This window comes from Fistularia commersonii, chromosome 1, assembly GCF_037954325.1.
Source record: "Fistularia commersonii isolate RoL2024-O1a breed Wild chromosome 1, RoL_Fcom_v1.0, whole genome shotgun sequence".
Taxonomy (NCBI): Eukaryota; Metazoa; Chordata; class Actinopteri; order Syngnathiformes; family Fistulariidae; genus Fistularia; species Fistularia commersonii.
In genome coordinates, this window is record NC_141284.1 from 7,369,000 (window position 1) to 7,391,483 (window position 22,484).

The following is a 22,484-nucleotide window of genomic DNA, read 5'->3' on the forward strand; positions in this document are numbered from 1 at the left end:
TATTCTCACTCCAAGCTCGTGTCACATACTGACACCCCTTTCTCATCATTTTTCAGTGCACCTGGTGCACCTGAAACATCTTTTTTTCCAGGTTTGTCGAAAAATGACCAGAAAGGAGATGTAATGCGTCAGTATTTGCGGTTAAGGATACCTTTACCATTCATCAGACCATGGCACATTGGGAGTGAGAAAGTGTTCAAGGTGTTCAAGTCACTCCTACTCTTACCAAAAAAAACAGCAAATTGTGAAGTTTCTGAAATAACGGGAAGCATGAAAATGGATGCTGCTTTTGGTAAATTCTGCTTAAATTCTTGAGTAATGAACTTTGGTATCTCGCCCAAAAAATACCATTTGCACCAAACCACAGTGGCAGCTGCAACAGCCTAAGATGTTAACCTAGATGGTTATGCAGAACCATATAGAAAGGACCCTTTATGAAAGGGCTGTGATGGTGGGGGAGTGGGTTCGAAAATTATCCATCAGCCAACAGGGTGAACAATCCTTCACTATCTTATACAAGCTAACATCAACAGATTGCAGGTTTAAAGCCAGAGTGAAGGCTTCTTTTCAGTCAGGGAAAAACCTTAGGGAAGGTGTACTTTGTTCTTCTCTAAGAAAAGTATTTTCCAGTTCCTATAACAACATCAATGCTAACCTTTTCACATTGTTTTTCCACTGTCATCGCACTTAAAACCACATCTGCCCCAACTGCCAGCAGTCTTGCTTTCTCGCCAAAATCCCTTCAGCATCCTTTGCTGTAACCTGTGTTTCCGCAGACAGTACAGGGAAGAGATGACAACTAAGTGGGACTTGAAAAAAAATGGAGGGTATTCAAAGCCATACGGCTTGGATCAGACACTCCGCATCTGTTGGTGTTGGTCTTGTTTAAATTTCCGTTTTTCACTGTTATTTTTCAACCTCCTATTTTTCTATCTCCCAGACCCGAGAGGCAGGAAGGCAAGTATTTACACACTTTCATTTTCTCGAGTTGATGCTTTTTACTCTATTTCTCTGCCATGTCCAATCACAAAAACATTTTTTTTTTAAATACAGATTCTGCCGAAGGTGTTTTATCATAATGCCCAGTGTCTCAGATGGCCTTAACACTGTGACTAACGCTGCGGCTGGGAAGCAATATTCGGACACACAGTTGATGCATGTCCTTAGGCTCCTAAATACAGAGGATGTTTAAGGAGGTATATCTTTAAGGATAATAAAGTTTCGACTCGTCTTTAATGTTGGGGTACTAAAAAAAACAGAAAAGAGAGGTTTAACACAAGATTTACATCAAACCTAATCACTGCACAGTAATTGTTCTTGGCCTAACAGTGGGGAGGTTCCAGGTTCTGACAAATGACTGGGTTTTCTCTTGGAGGAGTCTTTGTTTTGACCCTATGCCTGCTTGGATTCTGTGGAGGTTCTTTCCATCTCCCTCCCACAATCCGAAACTATGCAGTAGCTCAACAGAGTGCTGTAAGTGGCCTGTGTATGGGAATGAGACACTGAATGTTTATCACATGATGACTGGTCAACCTGATGTAAACGGAGAGTTGTGTATATATCCCCTGCTTATCCTAAACACAAGATACGTGACATATACTCAATGAATGGATTATACAGTAGTTATCCTTGAAGAAGCTAGGTATTACTGTTGTACCTAGTTGAACCTCGAAGTTGTATGTACTTCCAGCAAAACAAAACATGACTGTGGAACTAGGAGTCCAGTCAGTTATTAATATTTAGCATGAATAATAATAGGAAACAGATGGCAGGGGGGCAGACTGGTTGATGTTACAGAATGAGCAGCTTAGACTAACAAATGAGTAACAGGCGAAACCCTTAACAAACATGATATGTTAAAGCGTAAAAAAAAACAAAAAAAAAAACATTTTTTTTTAATCTAAAAAAAAACAATTCAACCATTCAACCTCTTTTATGATGAAGATCTATGTTAAGCAGAATTTAGAAAAAAAAACGGAATATGATATTCTTAGATCCATCTCAGGACTTATTTCATCTTACAAACCACCATCCTATGTTGTCTGGCTATGCTCTCACCTACGACTACTTTGCAGTCACTGATCTCTTTCAGGTTACCTCATCTGTACAAGATGAAGTCTAATTGCATGCTCCTTCCGTCGCTCTTATAAATAACCCTAAAGTCCTGTCTTTTCGGGAAAAAAAAAAGTGTTCACTACAGCCATTTCCATCCTTTTTGCAAAGTCTACCACCATCTGTCCCTCTGCATTCCTATCCTGGATACTAAACCTGCCCTTACTTCTTCATCACCTCTATTTCCAGCACCAACATGCCCATTGAAGTTTGCACCAATTTCCACTCTCTCATCACTTTGTATATTCTATATCACTTAATCTAACTCATTCCAGAACTTCTCCTTCTCCTCTAACTCACATCCCACCTGTGGGGCATAGCCACTTAGAACATTGAGCATCACACCTTCAATTTCCAGTTTCAGACTAATAAGTCTTTCGGACATTCTTTTCACTCCCAGAACATTCCTAACAAAGTCTTTCTTCAAGAAAACTCCAAATACGTTTCTCTATCTGTCAATAGCTTGATAGTACAACTTACATACTCCTCCTAAGCTTCTAGCCTTACTACTTTTCCACCTTGTCTCCTGGACACACAGTATATCCACCTTCCTTCTCTGCATCATGTCAACCAACTCTCTACCTTTTCCTGTCATTGTCACAATATTCATGATCCCTACTCTCAGTCCCAGACTATTGCCTTTCCTCTTATTCTCTATTCTATTCTATTCTATTCTATTCTATTCTATTCTATTCTATTCTATTCTATTCTATTCTATTGTCAATCACAGCGGTGCAGTGAAAGACATCAATTAATTGTCACTCACACCTTGGGACAATTTAATCCTCATCAGTTTCTGTTTTTGGAATGTGGGGGAAAAATTGAAGGAACCTAGATGGATTGAAAAGAGCATTAATATAGAAAGACCTGGGACTGTCTTGCAGTGAGGCCAGGGCACTAACCAATACTATGCTGCTACCCCCTAATTTTTTGTGAATGCAATTTTTGTTGTCACTTCTGCCCCTTCAGGTGTGCATGTTTTTTGATTTTATTTTACTTTTTTATTACTTTAGCTATTTAGCAAACAAACCTTTGTAACTTGTTTTTCACATCCAAGTGTTGATACCACAAAAGTAAAGACATCGTGAATGGGTCAGTTTAACGGGTGTTAAAGCGATATCACACATTGTGACAGATGATGGTTGCAGTCAGAATATATAAAATGGGCTCTTCCAGCCCAATTTAGGGTCATCAGACCAAATTCTGATGACACCCCGCCCATCCGTCATCTGAAGTTGGATCGTCCAGTCATTTGTAATCCTTGTAAATGTGACGCATGTTTTGTCTTGCTCCTTGGTTTTACTTGACAATGGGGCTCAGTTCCACCCATCAATTGAAGGGCATGGGGCTGACCCCCACTCTGGTGGAACTTGCTGTTAACTGCCTTGCCTGCTCCTCTTACATTCTCCAAGTGAAAGATGGCTGACAGCTTTGTTCTCTCCCTGAGATTCTGCCCTCCCCTTCCTAGGCACCGATTGCAGCTTTGAGCATAGGGCAGCTGGCTATTCCAGTGCAGTGATTAGACAGGCGGCCAATCAAAGCCAGTGTCTTGTCCAAATATGCGGGGAAGAGGCTTTATTATTACCATCACACGTGAAACAAAACTAACAGATGGCTGTGTGACTCACTTTGTCTCCGCAATCAGCATTTGGGCTGAACCCCACATACCCACCGGGCTGGAGGAGCCCATTTTAATATCCGTACACAGTTCATCAGATGATACCGAGACCTTGGGGTGGGTGGAATTAGAGCCATTATGCTCAGACTGTTTAACAGCCCTCCGCTTGTCAAAAGTGACACTCCTCCTGGGTAGACCAGGTATGTGTACACAATGTTACCCTCTTTGCGTGTTAAACTGTCAACATGTATTTTTATTACTATGGATTCACCCCTCAGAGACCAGATGGTCATCTTTGGCTTTACAGACACACTGATCTGGCTGATACTAGGATGAGTCGCCTCCCTTGTTCTTCTGTGCTGCTAAATGTCAAGCGCAGAGTCTAAACACCCCAAAGCATAGCTGGTGTGTAAGGAAAGCAAAAGCATTGCAAAGGGTTTTATAACACAGTAATAGCCCTATAGTGTGACCGACCCAATAGTGTGTGTTGTTTCTCTCTGGAACTATCTTGTTTTCAGTGTTGTTTGCTACTTTTTGTCCTTCTGCATTGCATATCAAAACAAAAGTATGTAAATTTTTTAGTAGGATATCCCTTGGGTCCATTTCCTGGAGCCCCCCTTTTATACTGATAATGTGTTTCACTGCATGGCAAATCTTGGCAGGGAGCATTTATGTAGGTATATATGTGTATATATATTTTTTGTGTGTGGGTTTGTGTGCGTATATGTATATATATATATATATACACATATAATTGAGTTCAGACCCTGGCAATGTTGTGTCTGCATAAAATATGCAGTATAAATATAATAACATCGAGACTGAAATATAATGAGATTGAAAAAGAGATATACAATATGTTTCTAATAATTATCAAAAATAATAATGTAATAATAGTAATTATAATTCAAATATGTGCTCTGTGTATTAGATAGATGGCGCAAATAAACTGCATTGTTGTTTTTCATTGTTCGGCTGCGGCTGCAATTAACAATGCTTCATCACGTGACTGCATTAAATTCAATACACTTCAATCAACTTCATTTGTTATTATTGTTTCACAATGAAGCACATAGAGTAATGCATGCGCATGTTTGTGTGTGTGGGTGTGTGTGTCTTGTTTTTTTTAATCTATTGTGTTTTTTTCACTTCAGCCAACTGGAAAACTTACACAAAATGTTCACTTTTAAGTTGATTTGTAATGTGCAAAGTTGCTAACTTTGTCTCCGACTGCTGAGGGCACGTTACTGTTGAAATTGTTCAGGATATCAACTGACTTTTCTCCACACAATGTCCAATCAAATATATTTGCAAGATTAGAATTAGATGGTTTTTTAACTCTTCTACTGCTCCCCTTTTCAAGGCCCTCCATTTCATTTCAGCATCCGCAGATGCCGGCGTCCAAAGTGCTTCATGGCCACCTCATGTTCGGTTCTCCCTCAGTACTCGTTGCTGTCAATCAACTTTCAAGTCTCGCCTCCTGTTTCTCCAAAGCCATCCAGCCAACAGAAGCCTAAATTTTTATAATTGGTCATCGCACATAAACTAACCACTGCCTTGGGTATGAAGCAGATATGAAACCAGGTCAGAGGTAGCAGTAAAAAATGCTCAAAGAGCAATTTGATCCAGTTTTCCAAAGAAAAAAACATAAATAAATAAAAAAATTAAAAACACTATTACAGAAAAAAACATAATAAAATTTATGCATGCAACAAAAGTATTTTAAAAACCCCAAAGAGTCGAATTCAAGGTTACTTTCAAAGAAAATACATCTGTGTCCTCCCACTAAGAAGAAAAATAAGTAACTAAAATTGTCCATCAGCAGCAAACCAAAAAGGCTGTATACTTCTGCCAACCTCAATAAAAAAGTTAGTTATTTCACCAAACACTTTAAAATATATGCTTGAAAACAATGAGTGATTAAAATGTTTATTTTATCTGGTTAATATGATTTCTTCACCTGCAACTCATGCAGCATTGCACATCGAGGCTGTAAAAACCCAATAAATTGCACATCAATAAATTTTGAGAAACACAAAAAATAGAATTTTAATGTTCATGTTAGTGTCATTTTTAAAAACTTAATTAATGCTACATGCTCATCTTGATCCTCAGATTTAGAATTACATAAATAACATACTAAAAGACAATAAATTTTAATTAAAAATACAGATTAATTAATTTTTCAATAAGCTGCTGCAGAGGGATGAAAGAGCCAAGCGTGGCTCCTGAGTCAAGAGGAGTCAGAAGCCCTGCGGTAGACAGTTGGTCAAACTTCACCACATTTATACTATAATACTATAATACTATAAAAACAAATGAGACAATTGCTTAATCTAAGCCAAAGAGCATATAAGATTGGACCTTAAATGAAACAAAAGCTTTTTTTTTGGATTACCTGCAGTGGGAGTGCTCTGGCACCTCTTGGATGGACGTTCATGTTGAGCCTGGTTTTCCAGACCTGCTTGGTGAGTGGGTCCCGGGCATAGACCACCACCGCCTCTCTGTCTTTTCCTGCTAGGTCCAGGCTCCGCAGGGTGCGGATAGCACCATCTTCACCTACACTGAAATCCGACACCTCACCAGTGTCGAACTGCACCTCTCCTCCATTGCATCGCGAGAAGCTCACTGCAGAGAGATGGAAAGGCAGAGGTCAAAGGGGTGTCAGCTTCGTGCAATGGAACACCTCAATTTCCCGAAATATAACCTGCAACCAGTGACTTCATCTTTACACACAGCTCTTGATTTCATTTCAAGATTTCAGTACGTCAAAGATGTCAGAATGTGATTTAGACAGGTAGAATTGTCCCATCTGGGTCATAAAACAGATAATCTAGCCTTAATTGAAATCCTCGTTTCCTCCACATTCTCCAGGAAATAGGAAAAAACTTGAGCCCTGAATGGCAAAAATTTCTTTGTTGATATACAATGAGCTAATAGCTAATTAAAATAACTAGAAGTAGTTAGTTGACCCTGGTATTTGGATTTTTACTGAATTAAACTTCTTAGACTTATCTACCTGGCTTAGGCAACATTCATAGAGAAAATGGCTTTAGCAACGCTCGGGGGGGGGGGGCACAGCACCGTGACCACGTTTCACCGGAAATCATCACAAGGTTTGTCCACGGTGCGATGCAAGTGGATGCAGCCAGCTCATGCAGAACAAAGCTGTTGACGGCAAGTGTCAGCACATCCGAGTCTCAGAGATAACCCCAAAGCACGAGCGTCTGCAAAATGAATCCGTCTCTTCTTTGAAGGTGTGTGTTTGTGATTTGGAAGGGGCTGTAAGGTTTTCAAAGATGCGTGTGATTTCCGCAGCTGCATGCTGGGTTGCGGAAAGAATACATTAAATGACATAATCGTTTGGTGATAAAATAATTCTTAACTTTGTTGTTCACCCATTATATTTGAAAAAAAAAACATGACCTGTACCACCTCAAGTTTCTGTGTCTCCGCCAATTGGATGCAGCCGCACATTTACTTTATGCCTGGGCTGTTTAATTAAAACGCTGCTTGAAGAGAGGCAGGCACTGAAGAAAAATTCTGTCAAGATAACTGAAAATGACCAAAAAGTCAGTTTTTCAGTTTTTCTCACAATGTTATGTTGCCTCGCTGAAATTGACACTTGATATAAAATCTAATCTCACAATCATATCCCACTGCACCTTATATATATATATGTGTGAGTGTGTGTTTGTGTGTGTATATATATATATATATATATATATATATATATATATATATATACATATATATATATAGGAAAGGCAAAGGTCTGGGACTGAGAGTAGGGACTTTGAATATTGGGACAATGACAGGAAAAGGTAGAGTTGGTCAAAATGATGCAGAGAAGGGGGTTGGATACACAGGTGGAAAGGTAGTATGGGTAGAAGCTTAGGAACAGGTTTTAAGTTGTACTATCAAGGTACAGACAGGATGAGAAATGATGTAGGAGTTATTTTGCAGGAGGAAATGTTAGGAATGTTCTGGAGGTGAAAAGAATGTCAAATAGACTTATGAGTCTGAAATTGGAAATAGAAGGTGTGATGCTCAATGTTATCACTGGCTGTGGCTCACAGGTGGGATTTGAATTTGAAGAGAAGGGGAAGTTCTGGAGTAAGTTAGCAGTGCAGAATATCCACAGAGATGAGAGTAATAATTGGAGAGGTGACGGGCAGAGGGACAGATGGTGGTAGACTTTGCAAAAATGATGGAAATGGCTGGAGTGAACACTTTTTTCCAGAAAAGACCAGATCATTGGGTAACTTAAAAGAGCAGAGGTAGTAGCATGCACGTAGACTACATCTTGTATAGACGAGGTAATCTGAAGGAGATCCGTGACTGCATAGTAGTGGTAGGTGAGATTGTAGCCATAGAATAATGGTTTGTAGGATAACTCTGGTGACAAGGAATATCAAGAGGAAAAGACAGGACAGTGGGCAAAGTGATTTTCAGGGAGGAGTTGAGAAAGGCTCTGGGGTGGTCAGGGAGAGCTTCCAGATGACAACTATAACTACTACTAATGTTATCAGGGAGACAGGTAGGAGAGTACTTGGTGTATTATCTGGAAGGAAAGTAGATGAGGAGACTTGGTGGCGGAATGAGGAAGTGCGGGAGAATATACAGAGAGAGCAGTTAGCAAAGAGGAACAGAACAGACAGGAGCACAGGGAGATACAATGTAAGGTAAAGATAGAGGTAGCAAAGGCAAAACAAAGGGTGCACAATGACTTGTATGCTCGATTGAACAGCAAGGAGGGACAGAATGATCTATACAGGTTGGCAAAACAGAGAGATAGAGTATTGAATGGATGTGCAGGAGGTCTGGGAGATTAAGGATACAGAGGGAAATATATTGACAGATGCTAGAAGAGTGATGGAAAGATGGAAAGAGTACTTTGAAGAGTTGATGAATGAGGACAATTAATGAGGTAAGGGTGGTAAAGGTGACTATTGTAGACCACAAAGTAGCAGAGATTTGTAAAAGTGAAGAGAGGAAGGCATTGAAGAGGATGAAAAGTGGAAAGGCAGTTGGTCCTGATCATACACCTATGGAGGTAAGGAAGTGTCAAGGCAGCAGTAGAGTTTCTGGCCAGATTATTCAACAGGATCTTAGAGATTGAGAAGATACCTGAGGAATGGAGATGAAGTGTAATGGTGCCCATTTTTATGGATAAGGGGGATGTGCAACTATAAGTTTGATGAGCTATACAATGCAGCTAGGGTTAGGGAGAGGGTTAGGGAATTGGAAAGAGTAGTGGAAGCTAGACTGAGAGCAGAAGTCAGCATTTGTGAACAGCAGTATGGTTTCATGCCATGAAAGAATACCACAGATGCAGTATTTGCTTTTAGAATGCTGATAGAGAGGTACAGAGAATGCCATCGGGACCTGCATTGTATTTTTGTAGACCGAGAAAAAGCATATGACAGAGTGCCAAGAGAGAAACTGTGGTATTGTATGAATAAGTCTGGAGTAACAAAGAAGTCTGTTAGACTGTTACAGGACATTTGCTAGCTGGGAGACAGCGGTGAGGTGTGCTGTAAGGGTAACAGAGAAGTTCACAGCCCCTTCTTGTTTGCAGTGGTGATGGACAGGCTGACAGATAAGGTTAGAAAGGAACCTCCATGGACCATGATGTTTGGAGATGGTGTGATGTGTAGTAAGAGCAGAAAACAGGTTGAAGGGAAAAATGGGGAGGTGGAGGTAGACTCTGGAAGGGCTAGGAATGAAAGTTAGTCGCAGTAAGACAGAGTATATATAAGTGAATGAGAAATACCTTGGTGGAACGGTGAGTAGGAGGATTTCGGGTACTTGGGGTCAACATTCAAGAGCAGCGGAGAGTGTGGAAAAGAGATGAAGAAATAGGCTCTAACACCCGTCTAACACCCGTGGGTGGAGAAAAGTGTCAGGGGTAAGAAAAGAAAAGATAAGATGAACTTTATTGATCCCAAAAGGGGAAATTCCTTTGTCACAGCAACAGTTATGTCAAATAAATAGACTCAGCCAGAATGAATGAAAAGGAAAAGGAAAGGTGTACAAGAGAGCAGAACAGGTTGAGGAAAATCTAGATAGGTGGAGGTATATGCGTGAAAGGAGAGGAATGAAGGTTAGTTGCAGCAAGACAGAATATATGTGTGTGAATGATAGGAGCACTGGTGGAACAGTGAGGCTACATGGAGTGCAGATCAAGAAGTTGGAGGATTTCAGGTGCTTGAGGTCAACAGTCCAGAGCAATGGAGAGTGTGGAAAAGAGGTGAAGAGACGGGTTCAAGCAGATTGGAATGGGTGGAGAAAAGTGTCAGGGGTACTATGTGATAGAAGAGTATCGGCCAGAATGAAAGGAAAGGTGTAGAAGACAATGGTGAGACCAGCGATGCTGTATGGCCAGGAAACATTAAAGGCAGAGCTTGAGGTCGCAGAGATGAAAATGCTAAGGTTCTCTTTGGGAGTGACAATGATGGATAGGATTAGGAATGGAGAGAAGGTCAGAGAAGCCAGACTGATATGGTTCAGTCATGTAGAGTGGAGGGATAGTAAATATATTGGTAGACGGATGCTAGAATTGGAGCTGTCAGGCAGGAGGTCTAAAGGAAGACCAAAGAGAAGATTTATTGAAGTAGTGAGAGAGGATGGTGTGAGAGGAGGATACATAGAATAGGGTTAGATGGAGAGGGTTGATTTGCTACGGTGACCCCTGATGGGGAAAAGTTGAACGGAGAAGAATAAGAAGAAGATAGAGTAAACTATTGAAGCAGATTTTTTTTCAATGTATTTTATTATTTTTTCCCCTCTTGGTTTCATTATTAAATTCCAATCATCTGTTTCAATTCAATGCAAATTTTCTGTTTCTAATTTTGTGTAATAAGAAACACATTTTCAGTTGGATTGCAGTGTGATATGGAGTAATTTTCTTTAAAAAAAAAGAAGGCCGGCATGCTGGCCCAACACCCCCCTTCCCTGCATGTATGATAAGATGTGTAGATCATGCATTCCAAATTATTTCTTTGTGTATCATTCTAACATTCATTTGCCCAGAGGGAAATGCTTCAGTGCAAACATTATCTGTTTTTTGAAGGAACTGCAGTAAATTATCATTGAGATGCATTTTTATTCTCCACACCGGCTTTCACACAAAACTGCCCATAGAAACACAACCAAAGAAAGAATAACCAATTGTTGGCAATTAATGTGGTATTTCACATAATAATAAAAGAGGATATGAAGGCAGTTGGTGTGAGAGAGGAGGATACAGAGAATAGGGTTAGATGGAGGAAGTTGATTTGCTGTGGCGACCCCTGAAGGGAAAGCCAAAAGAAGAAGAAGAGGAAGAAGATCACGTTATAACAAATAATTATCTTTCCCTATGTCTTTGATTTCCTCCAGCCACAAATTCAAGGTGGAAATGAATTAATTCCTTCTCAGTTAATAGAGGCACCTATGTTAATCACAGTTTATATTAGGCAGGAGCCTCATGCTTGATTCCAAATTTGCTCGATGGTTGGATGTAAATCACACAGAGGAGGCGAAAGAGAAGGACAAGAAGAGAGTGGGTGATGTAGGGTGCTGTTGGGGGTAACATTGTGGTGAGCACTGAAAAGGGAGAGTCTGTTTCTGCGTTACATTTGTGGAAATGTGTGTGTCAAATTTCTTTTGTGTGTGTCATGTTTTTATTGAAATATAAGTTGCTGCTGGATGGCTGTTTTCTCTAAAACACTGGCAAGATGTTTCTTAAAATTAACTATTTACTATTATAACATACATCCTGTTTAAACAGTAATGTCATGTTGGATTTTCTTTCTCTATTTGTCTCTTGTGGGCTGAGAAATCTGCAACAGTTTCCAGCCTGCAGGCCTCCTGTGATGACGAATCGAATCAAACTGGCTAGAAAGGCAAAGAACATTTTCTGGTTGAGTTGTTCACTGTATGAATGCCTAATTCACCAGAGGGAACATTTCTTTGTTTCTGGGCAACCCTGGATGAAAAAAAGTTTGACAAGCACTGATATACCAGGGTTCTGTCATCCACATTTTCCAAAGTGTAATCATTAAAGATAAACGTCACAATAATCCAGATCTCTTGCCCGATGTTTAGTTGCAGGACTTTTTTGAAGCAGCTTTTGAGCTTTATTTCATGTCATGATCTGAAATGACAATTACATTTTTCATTTTGGCTTGATAACAGGATACAACCAGGAATTACTCGTAGTTAAGTTTTAAATATATCAGATTTCTCCAAGGGGCTTTGTTAAACAGGATATGTATAGAAGCAAATGATGCAGGATACACAAAATGAGGCAAAAGGGAGTAAGACAAGTGCCGTATATATGCATGTGTGTGTGTAAGTGGGTATGTGTGTTTTACAAGGACTTGCAGATGCTGTTAGTCAGCTCGTAATAAGTGTGCTGTATGGTTGCCATTGGTGCAGTAACACAATAAAAAATAAATAAAACCAAAGGAGATCCTGTGATTTCTATGAAGTCAACAACCTGGACGAAAACGATGAACATTGACTGTACTGCAGTGTCATGTACGGTACCTCTGAGGATGCCATTGCAGCCGGTAAAAAGATGCGTTACACCATTTAAAGATTGTGCGTATTAGTTGAATGACTGTTTTGCTGTCAGAACTGCCTTAGTTTTGAGCAGAATAAATGTTATGTTTTTAGAAATTAAAAATGAAAAACAAAATTAAATAAGGATCAATGGGGTAAATACTACACCAAGTGGAATAACATTTTGAACTTTAAATTAGGAGCAGCTGATATTAGTTAAACAAGCCAGCATCAAGCCAGGGCTTATTCAGAGTTTGTTATCTTTATCATTTGAATAATTTGCTTTTCATTATCTTGGGACTGACATCGCCTGAAACAAAGCAATTTTCTTACTGTTAAATATACAACAAGTGAATAGCTCAACTGGAATTATTTCTATTTTTTATTTTTTTATTGCGTTCTAGGCCCGTTACATTATACTCTTCATCACGGGAAGCCTGGAGGTTGAATAATGTAGTTATTTGCTTAAGTCAATGGGGAGTAATTAAAATAAGCAATAATACAAATCAAAATAATTACATTCCAATTGCTAATTGCTATTTCATATTAAATAATATGAAATAATTCAGTATCTATTCTGCACAGTCACAGGGGAGCCAATCACCTGTACCAATAAGGAATTCATTCACTCATTTAAGATACTGTCGATCCTGCACCCAAGGGGCGGTGTCAAACCAGGGACCTGTACTTTGAGGTGGAAGCGCTAACCACTGCACCATCATGCTGCCCATGCACATACATTATAGAAATCATATACAAATGATCATATAAATACATTATAGGTATCTCCTTTTTCCTATTCTGTCCTTTTATTATTTTTAATTTTAGACCGATTGTATTTGATGCAAAGATACCTGACAAAATACTCAACATGCATAATTTGACATAGTGCATCAATATACCATTAAGAAACTTTCCCCAGAAACTGTCTAATTTTCATCTCCAGACATAAGATAGGGAAATTTAAAGACCTATCCCTCAAATCAAAGGCTCAATCCAGAACAGCAGGCGATATTTTACAAATATATATGCGGAGTTAGGATCCAGATGAGCATATTTAAGGGCACTGAATATCAAATCAAAACCCACTTGCATAACAGTAATCTCAACACCCTGGAAACTCATGCGGTCATGCAGCTCACTACTTACTTGCGGCTCACTGTAAAATGCTCATACATTATCTATGGTCGTGCTAAATAACAGCAGCGCTGCTAAACGATGTCAGAACCGTCTGCCTTAATGCCCCCCTGCCCATCATATAATGGGAACTGGGGCAGAACTAAGCATGAGGCTTTTAGATGTTACTGGGCAGCAGTGGGTGATACGCTGTGGGACTGCACTGCCGACGCCAATCCATTGAGGCTTAGCGAGCTATCAGAATATCACACATCACCATCTGAACTGGAACCCCCATCCATTTGTTTATCAAGTTGCTTCCTATACTTAAATAAAAACATTATTTCACATTAATTACAACAGATTACAACAAAAAAATACAAAAATAAATAATAAATAATAAATAATAAATAATAACAATGAATAAAATAAATTACATAGATGGATGAATTCATTCACCCTGTGCCAATCAGACAGAGCCAAAAGAAGGAAAAGACACAAAAGCAATAAAACATGCATTCAAATTAGTGGATACATACATGCATACATACACGCGTAAATACAGATATACATAAATACATAAAAGGACGCATACATACAGTGCCTACATAAAAATGGTGAAAACTAGAATTTGTCATGGTTTATTGTTGATTCACAAATGTATACGTCATATCTGAAGAATGCATTTTGATTCACTTACTGAGAAAAATCAGTATAATCGAATGCAGGAATCTGCTCAAAACCAACTTCTTGGTGATAGGGGATGTGTGCTTTCCACGAGAAAAACCTTGCAATCTTCCAAGCGCAAGACCGGAGCAGTTTAATCAATAAACTACTACTGTCTGATCAATAACATTGCAAGAAAATAAGGGCTCATAACAGCAGGAGAGATTCATCCTGTTGAAGACGAGGTGGTGGAAGTAATTGTTAACAGTAAATAATAATAATAATAATGATAATAATAATAATAATAATAATAATAATAATAATAATAATAATAATAATTATTATTATTATTATAATTATTATATAAGGGTCAAATAATAATTATTATTATTCATGTTGATGGTGTTGTTATGGTAATTATATTATTCTTATTCTTATTCTTATTCTTATTCTTATTCTTATTCTTATTCTTATTCTTATTCTTATTCTTATTGTGGTGATTATTATTCTTGTGGTGATTATTATTATTATATTAATAATAATAATAGTGGTTGGGGTGATGGCGATGATGATGAAGATGATTGCAGGTGCTTATCATTGATAATCAACTTACTAATAGTTATATTCAGTCTGATTAGCTACAGTTAACAATCTTCTCACTTATTACTCATCTAATTTGTACGGAGCCACTTTGGCTAATCAACCTGGATCACCAGTCATGGAAGGGTGGGCTGAGTCTGCGCCAGTCAGTGCTAGTTAGGGACAGCAGGTATGGCTAATCAGCACAGACTTGAGTTACTGACCCCCAAAACCTCTGGACCGCAATTGAGTATTGTGGGTTGGAGAACGGATCCAACTGGAAAAATGTGTCACTAAAGAAGAACAGCTGAAGAACAGCAGGTAGGCCCGGGAAACAGAACCAGGGAAACTTGATCAACGATAGCTTAAATGAAGCTAGCACCACCAGATTAGATGCTAAATTAGCAAATGTACCAGAATTATGTCAAATTACCACCAGATCACCATTCTAGCTATCATGGGATTGGAAATTTGGTATTTATGTAAACCTTGTTTTTATTTTGAATGCTCTACGTACATTGGTGGATGAAACGTGTTCCAAGTATTTATGAATTCAAATGATGACGGAGTAAAGCTAACAGCTAGAGGGGTCACCTTAATACGAATACAGACTGATGGACTTAGACCTGAGATTTGCTGTGTTTTATCTAAAATTTTTGGGTGGAACCTCCCAAACCACTGATTAAGAAAACCTCAATTACTGAGCCTATATCACTATGTCAACAGAAAGTCACAAAATACATTTTGATGGAGATTTGGAGAGCCAGCAGTGAGAGCCACAATCCTGTGACATGGTGTGGATGTCTGCGATGCTGATAAAAAGCCAAGCATTTACATAAATGAACACACACCGATTGCATGTGTACACACATACTGACACACACACACGCACAGCAAAGGATAAACTGGCAACAAAGGGAACTTGGTGGGTTTTAAGCCTCACTAGTGAATCTTCCAAAACAATTTTCTGTGCGTCAAATCACAAACACTGCTGAAGTCAGAGGCTTGCGGCACCATTAATGAGTGTGTGTGTGTGCATGTGTGCGTGTCTGTGCGTCACTGACAGCTGGGTGTTGCTAGATAAACCCTGTCTTGAAGCAAAGCCAGAGGCCAAGTTACGTCTTCGCTATATCAGCTCAACGCATACAGACATAATGTAGGAAATGTAATTTTTCATGAATTTAAATTAAGAGTCTCCTACCAATCAACTTCCACTCCACAACCACAGCTCACTGGAGCCAGAGGTTTCTTTTTCCAACATGAGACCGACAGTCTTAGAACCCAAGGAGAATGTTGTTTGTTGTTTGATGATGACCATGATGTTTGAAGATGACATTGTGACATGTGCTGAGAGCAAACAACAGGTCAAGGAAATTCAAGAGAGGTGGAGGAGCTATGTACCCGAAAGGAGAGGAAAGCTAGACAGAGTATACAGTATGTGTGTGAATGAGAGGAACTCAAGTGGAACGGTAAGGCTACAGGGGGCGAATATCAGGAAGTTGGTGAATTTCAGGTACTTGGGGGTCATCAGTCCAGAGCAAGGAGGAGTGTGGAAAAGAGGTGAAGAGACGGGCTCAAGCAGATTGAAATGGGTGGAGAAAAGTGTCACCGGCACTATGTGATAGAAGACTATTGGCCAGAATAAAAGGAAATGTGTACAAGACAGTGGTGAGACCAGCGATGCTGTATGGACTAGAAACAGTTACAATGACCAAAAGACAGAAGGCAGAGCTAGAGGTCACAGAGATGAAGATGTTGAGGTTCTGGGAGTGACCAGGATGGATAGGATCAGGAATGAGTCCATCAGATAAACAGCATGTTAGATGTTTTGGAGAGAAGGTCAGAGAAGCCAGACTGAGATGGTTCCCTCATATACAGAGGAGGGAGAGAATATATTGGTAGACAGATGCTGGAATTGGAGCTGCCAGGCAGGAGGTGTTGAGGAAGACCAAAGAGAAGATTTATGGATGTAGTGAGAGAAGGTATGAAGGTAGTTGGTGTGAGAGAGGAGGATACAGAGAATAGCGCTAGATGGAGAAAGTTGCTGTGGCGACCCCTGACGGGAAAAGCCGAAAGGAGGGGAAGAAGAAGAAGAAATATATATTACATATAGATATACATACACACTTATTTTTGTTAATTTTAATGAAATTTCTTGATCTCTTTAAGGCGAAGGATTCCTTAATCTGACCAATTCCTCTCAAAATTAAATAAATACTGTATAAATAAATAAACAAACAAACAAACAAACAAACAGACAGACAGACAGACAGGCAGGCAGGCAGGCAGACAGACAGACAGACAGACAGACAGACAGACAGACAGACAGACAGACAGACAGACAGATAGATAGATAGATAGATAGATAGATAGATAGATAATATGTAAATAAATAAATTGAGTGTATTGACAATAAACATTAATAACTCTCAAAACAAATGCTTTTCTTGTATTTTTTGATTTCTATACTTGAGATTTTTTTTGGCTCCAAGGAAATGGCAAAATTGCCGTGGGTAGAGCTTGATGATATAGTATCACACTAGATTCATATCAATATATTCCCAGATTTTTTTCGCTCTGAAAAAGAATCTGCAATAAGTTATTCAAGTCTTGACATGCTGTTTCGTTTCAGAGCTTTGAAAAAAATAAATTAAAAAAAAAAAAAAGACATGACCTAAAACACAACCCTTAAGTTCAGATATCTCGGTTGCACCAGTACTGTTCCGGTTTCCCCTGGCAACTGCCATCTCTTCCCCAGGCAACTGGCATCTCCCTCCCACCCTCAAGAGAATCTAGTCCTGGTCAGATCACGGATGTTTTTTCTCTGGCCTGAGTAGGCGGAGGGGTGGGGGGCACAACACTGCGAGGCATGAAAATCGATCAGCCACGGCCGTGAAAGGCCTATATGCTCCTCATAAACGAGCACACACACAGGCAGGAAGGCTGCGGGTGGACAAAAAGCAGTCCAGGCTCACATCCTATACCTGCATTACACACTCTGTCAGGGGTATTAGCATGTGAAGAGAGCAGTGGGCTGACAGACGACTCCCGGCAGCTTTCATCATCACCTGCTGCACATCGGTCCACTGCATAACCGAGATGCCAGGGACGTCCTCCTCCTCCTCCTCCACAGCTGGTTGACTTAATGCGCCAGGCTACTTGTCAGGAGGAAAAAAAAAATCTATCCCCAAATCACACACACACACAACCATGGCTATGGTCCAGCAGAGAGGCGGTCTCAAAAAAAAAAAAAAAAAAAAAAAAAACTGGGTTGTTTTTCCGTTGCTGGTATTCATGTATTTTTGATTATTTCAGAACAGCGATATGTTTAATTTAGTGAAACACGCGGGGAAAGTAGTTTTCTTTTAGTCTTTTTGGCAAAGTGGCACAGAGTTTTTGCATTATTTATTGCTGCCCTGAATAGCCGAGATGTTTCCATTTTGTTGTAGCTCGAGCAAATTGTACCCGTATTTTGCATGCAATCCGGATTACATTTTGAATCCATTAATCAAAGAAAATAGACAATGATTTTAAGGAAATTAAATATGTGGAATTTGCTGATTAAATTACAACTAGCTCTGATTTTTTTATTGTCTGCAAATTATGTTTGTTTTTTATCCTCTCACCAGCAGGAGGGAGCTGCCCTCGAAGTGAACCTAATAATTGTGCCATCCTGCTGCTGGCATCAGTTTGACAACGGGGTAGGGCCTGTGGGGGATTTCTGAACGGAATGATCGGATGTGTGAAATCAATACAATGAAAAAATGCAAAAAAATTGAGCGACGGCATCAAGTATCCACCTGACCTTGTAAAGATTGTCTTTTTTCTTGTCTAGCAATAATCTTTTTAACAACAGCAACAATTGTTAAACTCTCCAGCCATTTGAGTAGCTACCAGGAGGAAAAAAAATGAGGAAATAAAATTAAAAAAAATAAATAAATAAGAAAGGGTTAGATAAGTTAAGCTTAAAGGAAAAAAATGAAACAGTTCAAAAAAGCTGGTGACAAATCTGAGAAACCAGGCTTGGGAAATGCAAATGCTATATAATCATAGATTAAACCGTCCGTGTATGTCAGCTATGACATACTCTGAGAAAACACTAAATGGTGATACGTTTCCAAGGAAGTTTCAGACCACCACTGCTTCCCTTCCTTTCAATCTGGAAGTCCTGGGTGTGTGTAAATGTGGAGCAAACTGATGAAAATGGGTGTGACGGGAAATCTGATACATACAATAGGTTTCTCCCTTTTCCCCCTATTTCCAAAGCCATTGGCAAATCTTAACAGGAGGTAAAATGTTGAAATAAAAAAATAAAAATAAAAAAATACATTTAAAAATATAATTGTGCTGATTTCTTGACTGTATATCAAGTAAAAATAAGAATTTGTTAATGTATTAATTTGTATGCATATTATATTATCTTGGGTGTTTTTTCCAGCTTGTCAGATAGATAGATAGATAGATAGATAGATAGATAGATAGATAGATAGATAGGTAGGTAGGTAGGTAGGTAGGTAGGTAGGTAGGTAGGTAGGTAGGTAGGTAGGTAGATAGATAGATAGATAGATAGATAGATAGATAGATAGATAGATAGATAGATAGATAGATAGATAGATAGAAATTCACCAGGAGTAACTAAAAAAATAAATAAATAAATAAACACTTTATTATTGTATTTGTATTGTGTGGATTAAGAAGAGGCCATTGAGTATGTGACTGCATAATGTAAACAGAAGCAAACATGATAATCTAATAATGAAATATATGTGAAATGGTTTCCTACCCAAGCTTGGCAGTGGGTATTGATTGGCGCCCTGCAATAAAGTATTATCTTTTAGTTTTGACACTCATCAAAGGTATCAATGTTCTGATGTTATCGGCTGCAGTGTGGTGCAGAGCTTGAGACCGAGGATCCAGGTGTAGATTTCTAAGCCAACCTGGTTAATATGAAGCATCCTTTACGCAAAATCCAAACAAATCCATTTAATTTGCAAATTACTATTTTTGGGAAAAGTATTGACACCAATATATACCATATTCAGTGTAGACCTTGCCAATTAGAAGACAAATTAGATGAGGAAAAATAAAGGGGGTACATTCTAGTGCGGGTTGAGATGCATTGATCAGAGAGAACTAAGTGGCACAGAATCCCTGAGTCGTTGGGTGATATAAATCCACTTTATGAATGTGCTCTAAACGCATGGGCGCACAGACTCTGAAACACACACGCACACAGGCACACACAGTGACACGCACCATCGCATGAGCCATGTTTGCAAGGACTAGACAGAGAAGTGGTTTTAAGGAAAGCCTCAAGTTGAACGGAGCTCCCAATCACCGTCCAAGACAGACAATCGATATCTGGAACGTAGATCCGCAACAACTGCTAATAGTCTTGGTGGACTCTCACAGCTAAATGAGATTTACTTCATTACACTGCTTCATTTAAATGCAGCAGCACCATTTTCAGGCCACAAAAGACAGAACTGACCACTGGACTTGTAGCGAAGTGTTTCAGATTAATCTTTTTTAATAGAGCTGTTCCCGAAACTGTCTATTTGCAAAACCACGGTGGAAAAATGCAACTTGGTATTTTTATGATAATTTTATCATGCCTTTTTAAAAATAAATGTTTGCATACACTGTAAAGAGCGGTAATTTATTACAAGGCCTCAATATGAGTAAGGGGGAGAAAGGAGGTGAATCTGAACAAATAACCTATGGCATGTCAATTCTTAATGTAAGTTTGTAAAGGTTTGATCAATCCACGGATCGATCTGCCCCTAATCACATTGCGTGCACGTGCATGTTCTAGAAACACACAATCGCATTACACAAATGAACTGATAGATAAGCTGAGCGGCTTGAAGGAGCAAACAGTGGCCATGTTGAAGCTGATCCAACCAGGCTCTGAAGAGTAAACAAGATAAAATGAATAAAATCAGCATTTCAAGGTAAACTTGTAGACACGTAATACGATATTCTGCATAATTCTATCCGGTGAATAGTCTTAATTTTATCATAAATCTTTATCCCGCTTATCAGGGGTTGAGGTTGTGAGGGTAGCAGCCTAAACAGGATAACTGAGACATCCTTCCGGAAGAATCTTGAAATGTTAATGTTTGGCAAAAAGAACCAACCATACAGCAATTAAGAGCCTGATACTGATAGTGAGACGATAAGCCAGAAAGGAAAGGAAAAAAAAAGAAAAAAAAAAACACACATCAATCTACCAAACAAAAGAAAGTAGCATTGTGACAGAACGAATATTTAAAAAAAAAAACTTTTTTTCTGTTTTTCTATCTTTTATTTTCTAACCATACCTCTGAACGTTCACAAATCTTCTTTTCCTTTTGTCTTTTCCCTTCAGTGTTCGCCACAACAAATAAATGAAACGTGTAGTTCTGATCAAGAACTACAGGAAATGTCTGATCTCTGTAATTGCCAACAAACAAAGGTTTCTGTACCAAATATTAAGTTCTGCTTTTCTGTTAAATCGAATACTTATGCTATGCGATAAAATGCAAATTAATTACTTCAAAATCATACAGTCTGATTTTCTGGATTTTTGTTTTTGATTCCATCACTCACAGTTGAAGAGTAACTATAATAAAAATGACAACCCTCTACATGCTTTGTAAGTGGGAAAGCTGAAAAATCAGCAGTGTGTCAGATATCTGTTCTCCCCACTGTATGAAATGTGAATGAGAGGGTGAATAGCTGACTGAGACCTTGCAATTGACTGGGGACCAGTTGAGGGCGCAGTCTATAGATAGATAGATATTCTTTTCCTTTCAGCTTTTCCCTTCAGGGGTTGCCACAGCGAATCAACCTTCTCCATCTGACCATATTCTCTCAATCCTCCTTTCTCACACCAACCACCTTCATATCCTCTCTCACGATGTGTGTAAATATTCTCTTTGGTCTTCCTTTAGGCCTTCTGCCTGACAGCTCCAATTCCAGCATCCATCTACCAATGTATTCACTATCCCTCCTCTGTACATGGCTGAACCATCTCAGTCTGGCTTCTCTGACCTTCTCTTCAAAACATCTAACATGTGCCGTTCCTGTGATAGACTCATTCCTGATCCTATCCATGGTCACTCCCAAAGAGAACCTCAAAATCTTCATCTCAGTGACCTCTAGCTCTGCCTCCTGTCTTTTGGTTATTGTAACTGTTTCCAGGCCATACGGCATCGCTGGTCTCACCACTGTCTTGTACACCTTTCCTTTCATTCTGGCCGATAGTCTTCTATCACATAGTACCGGTGACACGGTTCTCCACTGATTCCAACCTGCTTGAACCCGTCTCTTCACCTCTTTTCCACACTTTCCGTTGCTCTGGACTGTTGACCCGAGTACCTGAAATCCTCCAACTTCAGGATCTCCAATCCCTGTAGCCTCACCGTTCCAGCCGAGTTCCTCTCATTCACACATACATATTCTGTCTTGCTACAACTACGACTCGCATGTCCACTGACGTCTACACCAATTACCACTCTCCTCATTTAACTCTTTCCAGAACTTTTCCTTCTCTTCTAACTCACATCCCACCTGTTTGGCATAGCCACCAACAACAGTTAGCATCACACCTTCAATTTCCAGTTTCAGACTCATAAGTCTAGCTGACATTCTTTTCCCCTCCAGAACATTCCTAACAAACTCCTTCGAGATAACTCCTACTCGTACTACATTTCTCTTCAAAAATTTCAGTAACCTGTCATGTCTTGCTTGCGGTGCATTCATGAAAATGACCATGTATTGAAAACCCACATTTGAGTTCAGAATTTTTTTTTCTTTATCAATGCTATTTGTGTTGTACTTTCCCCAGCAACATGCTGCA

The 22,484-nt window shown here is 39.3% G+C and overlaps 1 protein-coding gene across 1 annotated transcript in view; it reads right to left on the bottom strand.

Annotated features, from left to right (window-relative positions):
* Positions 1 to 22,484, bottom strand: part of LOC147237277 (cadherin-2-like) — a 121,794-nt gene that overhangs the window by 47,747 nt on the left and 51,563 nt on the right. Inside the window, exon 3 of the mRNA XM_086146359.1 lies at positions 6,129 to 6,358. Coding sequence (XP_086002485.1) covers positions 6,129 to 6,358 — 230 coding nt within the window. The remainder of the gene's footprint in view (positions 1 to 6,128; positions 6,359 to 22,484) is intronic.